The 6321-nt window shown below is 44.9% G+C and overlaps 1 protein-coding gene across 1 annotated transcript; it reads left to right on the top strand.

The window, feature by feature from the left end:
• The first annotated feature begins 1484 nt into the window (after positions 1 to 1484).
• LOC138349072 (uncharacterized) lies at positions 1485 to 3230 on the top strand. The gene is made up of 3 exons (XM_069298912.1): positions 1485 to 2130; positions 2199 to 3145; positions 3223 to 3230. The coding sequence occupies exons 1-3, from the start codon at positions 1520 to 1522 to the stop codon at positions 3228 to 3230; spliced, it is 1566 nt and encodes a 521-aa protein (XP_069155013.1). The 5' UTR covers positions 1485 to 1519.
• The last annotated feature ends 3091 nt before the right edge of the window (positions 3231 to 6321 follow it).

Here is a 6321-nt window from a genome sequence, read left to right as displayed (position 1 = left end):
TAATTCTCATGAGATGAGACTGTCCGGCTTGCCGGGTATGGGTCTCCATACATCTCCTAGTCTTTGAACCTATATTTCCACTATAGGGATCTGGCGGGGTTAAATTCCCATATACGCTAGCATGTTATTGAATCGCTTTGGCCGGTGATTCCACCTCTTTTCGGTGTGGGGAAGACACTGGATTTCATGATGCTCACATGATCTATGTCGGTTAAAGTTAAAGTTCCCAATGAATGAATGAGGCCAGCCTCAAATGAATCATATAAAGAAATGAATGATACCGAAGGTGTTAGGATAGGATAATCAAGAGGTGAGCTAGATTCAGGTAATGACATTAGGTCATTCCTGATCATTGCACAGCAAACCCGATGAGAGTCTTAAACTACATCCTGGGTATAGCTGGTGTTCGCACTGGCCTATGAATGAATTGAAATGAAATACGAATGAATGAGTGAAGCAGACTCTGTGTTTGCTAAAGAAGGCTCCCTAGTTGAGGTCCCATATGTTGAGCCCTCATTTTGGAAAGTCTTAAAGTTAAGTCTATGATAATAAGGTCTCATGATATACGAATGAATAATATGAAAGAAAGTATGTGTTATATGTTATGTGTTATATGAATATGTTATGTTTTGTGTGCTATACGATAATTATAATGATGCATGTCACTCTCATGGCATAACTTTCCCAATCTTAATTTGGCAAGTCCACTGACTTGACTTCCAAAAATCATGTTGTTAGGAAAGAGCTATTCTTCCTCATGCATGTCCCTGTTGTGTACTTGCATATACTCATACTTAGTACAAGTGTGTACTAATTCCATACGAACATCTACTTTTAGGTGCAGGCACAGGTGGACGCTAGAACTACAGGTTCGTTGTTGCAGCTATCCGGACATCAGTATTCATCCGGAGTTTGGTAGGTCCTCATGCTTTCGAGGATGCTACTGTTTTACATTCTAGCGTAGTTTTAGAGTTGAGCTAGCGGAGCATGTTCCACTAGCGTTTCTTTCCTGTTTTGGTTCAAACTTTGTATTGGTGCTATTTTGGCCGATATACAATTAATACTTAATGAATTATTCCTTTCAGTTGCTTATCTCTTAAATGTTAGATGGTTGATGATGAACGATTACGAAATGTTAAGAATGTTCAGCAAGTATGATTAAAGAATCAAAAATTTCAAATTTTCCGCTAAAATTAATCTATGTAAAGTAAGAATGACGTAAGCAGGCTTGTCTGCGACCTCTGAGAGGTCAACGACGCCGGTCTCGTCTGGGGTCTAGATTCCGGTCGTGACAAAGTTGGTATCAGAGCGCTAGGTTAAATTCCTCGAATAATGAGTTCACATCAACCACATTGAGTAGTTTCTAAGTCATGGTAGTGAAGTGCACCACTATCCTGGATTAGAGACTGCACGATGCGTAGGAAAGACTTCCCTTCTTCTTATCTTATTGTGCTTTTCCTAATGTTTAAATTCTTAGTGTTACGAACGTGTCTAACATCAACCTTGCTGTTTTCAGAGAATGAATACCTGGGGAACTAAGGGTCTGAGGACGGGAGCAGCAGCAGCTAGGGGTAATCAGAATCCACCCCAGGCTCCAGCTGAAAGAGTGGCCATGCCAGTGAACCCAGCTGGGTTGACTGATGCGGAGGTGAGGGCATCTCTAGCCCAGATGGCACAGGCCATCACGATGCAGGCCCAAGCTATGACTGCCCAAGTCAACCGGCAGGATGTTCTGAGGGAAAACCCACCGGCTCGCAGCATAGCTGACAGACTGCGAGACTTCACGAGGATGAATCCTCCAATTTTCACAGGGGCTAAGACTTCAGAAGATCCCCAGGAATTTATAGACGAGTTGCATAAGATACTGGTGGCCATGGGGGCCACTGATATTGAGAAGGCTGAGTTGGCTTCCTACCAGCTCAAAGATGTTGCACAAACTTGGTGCAAAATGTGGCGAGATAGCCGTGTCCTAGGAGGGGTGCCAGTCACCTGGGAGCTGTTCAAGACAGCATTTTTGGAAAGGTTCTTCCCTAGAGAGATGAAAGAGGCCAAGGTTGAGGAGTTCATCAACCTCAAGCAAGGATCCATGACTGTCAGGGAGTATTCCCTGAAGTTTGTGAAGTTATCAAGGTATGCACTTCCCTTAGTATTTGATAACAAGAATGATGAGAGTACTTAACTTTGTTGAAATCATCCAGGTATGCTACTCCCTTGGTTTCTACCAGCAGGGAGGAGATGAGCAGATTCCTCACAGGAATCAATGGAGACCTGGAGGAAGATTGTCGGGCTGCGATGCTCCATGATAATATGGACCTTTCTAGATTAATGATGCATGTCCAGCAGGTAGAGGACACCCGAAAGAGGAGAGGTGTACGTGATGTTAGGAGGCCTAGGCCTCAAGATCAGGCAGGTCCCAGCCATGGAGGCCATAGAAACAATTTTAGCGTCCGCGAGCAGCCCAAATTCAAGAAGGGGCAACAGAGTGCTGGAAATTCTGACCCTCAGAGAAATACAACGCCTAGAGGAGGCAGACCCAAACCCAAGAGGGGCAATGGAGGTGAGATGCAGCGTCCAAGGAAGACTTGTACTAAGTGTGGCCGAATGCACCTTGGAGAATGTAGACAGGGCACTAATGCCTGTTTCGGTTGTGGTAAGAGTGGACACATGGTCATAGACTGTCCCCAGAACAGAGGTCAGGCTGGGGGTAATGCTCAGCCTAGGCCTACCCCACATAATGCAGCAGCAGCCGAACCTCCGAAGAGGAACAGATTTTATGCCTTGAAAGGTAGGGAGGAGCAGGAGAAGTCCGCTGATGTGGTCACAGATATGCTGCAAGTATTCTCAACTTCTGTTTATGCTTTACTTGATCCAGGGTCTACGCTTTCCTTTGTGACTCCTCTGCTTGCCCTTACCTTTGAAATACTACCTGAAGTTCTGCATGATCCTATAGTGGTTAGTACGCCTTTAGGAGAAAATGTGAGAACCGATAGGGTATACAAGAATTGCCCAATAGTTGTGAGTGGCAAGGCTATGTGTGCAAACTTGATTGAGTTACCCATGCGCGATTTTGATATTATTCTTGGCATGGACTGGCTTCACAGCTATTATGCTTGTTTGGACTGTCGTAGTAGGGTGGTGAGGTTTCGCTTCCCTAAAGGAGAAGAGTTAGTCTGGGAGGGGTACAATCCAATTCGTCCTAACCCCTTGGTTTCAAATCTCAAGGCCAATAAAATGATGGCCAAAGGGTTACTATGTCATCTAGTGAGTGTTAATGATTTAGATCATGACGTTCCTTCCATAGACTCGGTGCCTGTAGTAAGTGAATTCCTAGATGTGTTTCCTGAAGATTTGCCTGGAGTCCCTCCCCTTCGAGAGATTGACTTTGGTATCGACTTAGAACCTGATACTAAACCAATCTCAATTCCTCCTTATAGAATGGCTCCAGCAGAACTCAAGGAGTTGAAGCTGCAGTTAAAAGATCTCACGGATAAGGGTTTCATTCAGCCGAGCATATCCCCTTGGGGCGCTCCAGTGTTGTTTGTAAAGAAAAAGGATGGGACCCTTAGAATGTGTATCGATTATCGGCAGCTCAACAAAGTCACTATAAAGAATAAGTACCCACTTCCCAGAATTGATGATTTGTTCGATCAGCTCCAAGGGTCTAGTTTCTTCTCTAAGATTGATCTTCGTTCAGGGTATCATCAGCTTAGAGTTAGGGATAGGGATGTCCCAAAAACAGCTTTTCGTACCCGTTATGGTCATTATGAGTTCTTGGTTATGTCATTCGGCCTCACGAATGCACCTGCTGCATTTATGGACCTCATGAACAGAGTTTTCCGTGAATACCTTGACTCTTTCGTCATAGTATTCATTGACGACATTCTTATCTACTCTAAGACCAAGGAAGAGCATGAACAGCATTTGAGACTAACCTTGCAGGTACTTAGACAGCATCAGCTGTATGCCAAATTTAGCAAGTGTGAATTCTGGCTGAGATCAGTAACCTTCCTGGGCAATGTTGTGTCCGATCAAGGTGTAGAAGTGGACCCCAGAAAGACTGAAGCAGTTAAGAAATGGCCAAAGCCTCTTACACCCACCGATATCCGTAGCTTTCTGGGATTGGCTGGTTACTACTGCAGGTTCGTGGAAGGATTTTCTTCCATTGCTGCCCCACTTACAACCTTGACAAAGAAGAAATCCAAGTTTGAATGGACGGATACTTGTGAGAAGAGTTTCCAGGAGCTCAAGGACAGACTCACTTCAGCCCCGGTGCTTACTCTGCCTAAGAGTGGCGAGAATTACACTGTCTATTGCGATGCATCTAGGGTCGGTTTGGGATGTGTTCTTATGCAGGCTGGTAAGGTGATAGCTTATGCTTCCAGACAGCTCAAGGTTCATGAAAAGAATTATCCCACTCATGACTTGGAGTTGGCAGCTGTGGTGTTTGCGTTGAAGTTATGGAGGCATTATCTATATGGAGTACACGTGGATGTGTTCACGGATCATAAGAGTCTCCAGTACGTGTTCACGCAGAGAGAGCTGAATCTACGGCAACGCAGATGGTTGGAGCTGCTGAAGGATTATGACATGAATGTGCACTATCATCCAGGTAAGGCTAATGTTGTGGCTGATGCTTTGAGCAGGATGAGCATGGGGAGTACAGCCCACGTTGAGGATGAGAAGAAGGAGCTAGTGAAAGAGGTACACAGACTGGCCAGGCTGGGTGTACGGTTGGTTGACTCTACTAGTGGAGGTGTTTCAGTTCACCCTAGTTCTGAATCATCCCTGATAGTGGAAGTCAAGAAGGGTCAGCATCTCGATCCTGTGTTGATGGAGATGAAGGACTCAGTGTTGTTAAAAATGAATGAGTCTTTTGCTTTGGGAGATGATGGCATACTTAGATACCAGAACCGGTTGTGCGTACCAGATGTAGATGATTTACGGACCAAGATTGTTACAGAGGCCCATGGTTCCAGATATTCCATACATCCAGGTTCCACAAAAATGTATCATGATCTTAAGCAGATTTATTGGTGGGATGGCATGAAGAAGGATATTGCAGACTATGTGGCTAAGTGTCCTAATTGTCAGCAGGTTAAGGCAGAGCATCTTAAGCCTGGTGGTCTGACTCAGATTATTGAGGTTCCGACTTGGAAATGGGAGGCCATTAATATGGACTTCGTTGTTGGTCTTCCGAGGACTAGGAGGCAGCATGATTCTATATGGGTTATTGTGGACAGGCTGACTAAGTCTGCCCACTTTATCCCTGTGAAGTCCACTTACAGGGCCGAGGATTACGCGAGACTCTACATTGATGAGATTGTGAGATGGCATGGGATTCCTTTGTCTATTATTTCAGATAGAGGAGCTCAGTTTACTTTGCATTTTTGGAGATCTTTCCAGAAAAGCTTAGGCACGCAGGTGAAACTTAGCACTGCCTTTCATCCTCAGACAGATGGGCAGGCAGAGCGCACTATTCAGACATTGGAGGACATGTTGAGAGCGTGTGTGATTGACTTTAGAGGTAATTGGGATGACCATCTACCTTTGATAGAGTTCTCGTATAATAATAGCTACCACTCCAGCATTGGGATGGCACCATTTGAGGCATTGTATGGTAGGAGGTGTAGATCTCCAGTTGGGTGGTTCGAGGTTGGAGAGTCATCTATTTTGGGTCCAGAGATCATTCATGAGGCCTTGGAGAAAGTTAGAATGATTAGAGACAGGTTGGCTACCGCTTACAGCCGACAAAAGTCATATGCAGACAACAGAAAGCGACCCTTAGAATTTAACGTTGGTGACCAGGTTTACTTGAAGATATCGCCTATGAAAGGGGTGATGCGATTTGGTAGAAAAGGGAAGCTTAGTCCGAGGTATGTGGGGCCATATGAGATCCTACAGCGCGTGGGTGAGGTGGCCTATGAGTTAGCATTGCCTGCGGAGCTAGCTTCTGTTCATCCAGTCTTTCATGTCTCTATGTTGAAGAAGTGCCTAGGTGATCCAGCATCAATCCTACCTGTAGAAGGTTTGGGGGTTGGTGAAGACTTGTCCTATGAGGAAGTACCTGTTGAGATCTTAGACAGACAGGTCAAGCGACTGAGGAACAAGGAGATTGCCACAGTGAAGGTATTGTGGAGAAACCATCTTGTTGAGGGTGCTACGAGGGAGGCTGAGGCCGACATGAGATCCCGATATCCACATCTTTTCAACTCTTGAGGTTAGGCTTCCTACTCGTAAGGCTATAGTTCCTTATCTCTTCATATTTGTTGCTATTGGCTGATTGTACATAGCAATTAAGTTATGATCTCATTGGCATTATGA

The sequence above is a fragment of the Solanum lycopersicum genome, chromosome 6, assembly GCF_036512215.1.
Source record: "Solanum lycopersicum chromosome 6, SLM_r2.1".
NCBI classification, from domain to species: domain Eukaryota; kingdom Viridiplantae; phylum Streptophyta; class Magnoliopsida; order Solanales; family Solanaceae; genus Solanum; species Solanum lycopersicum.
The sequence above is the reverse complement of the archived record's forward strand: the minus strand, read 5'-3'. Positions and strand labels throughout refer to the sequence as shown.

Bases quoted from the DNA above. Each gene is read 5' to 3' on its own strand.
- LOC138349072 (XM_069298912.1), top strand. From the start codon at position 1,520: ATGAATACCTGGGGAACTAAGGGTCTGAGGACGGGAGCAGCAGCAGCT. The intron at 2,131-2,198 runs GTATGCACTTCC...GAAATCATCCAG, and splicing joins AAGTTTGTGAAGTTATCAAG to GTATGCTACTCCCTTGGTTT.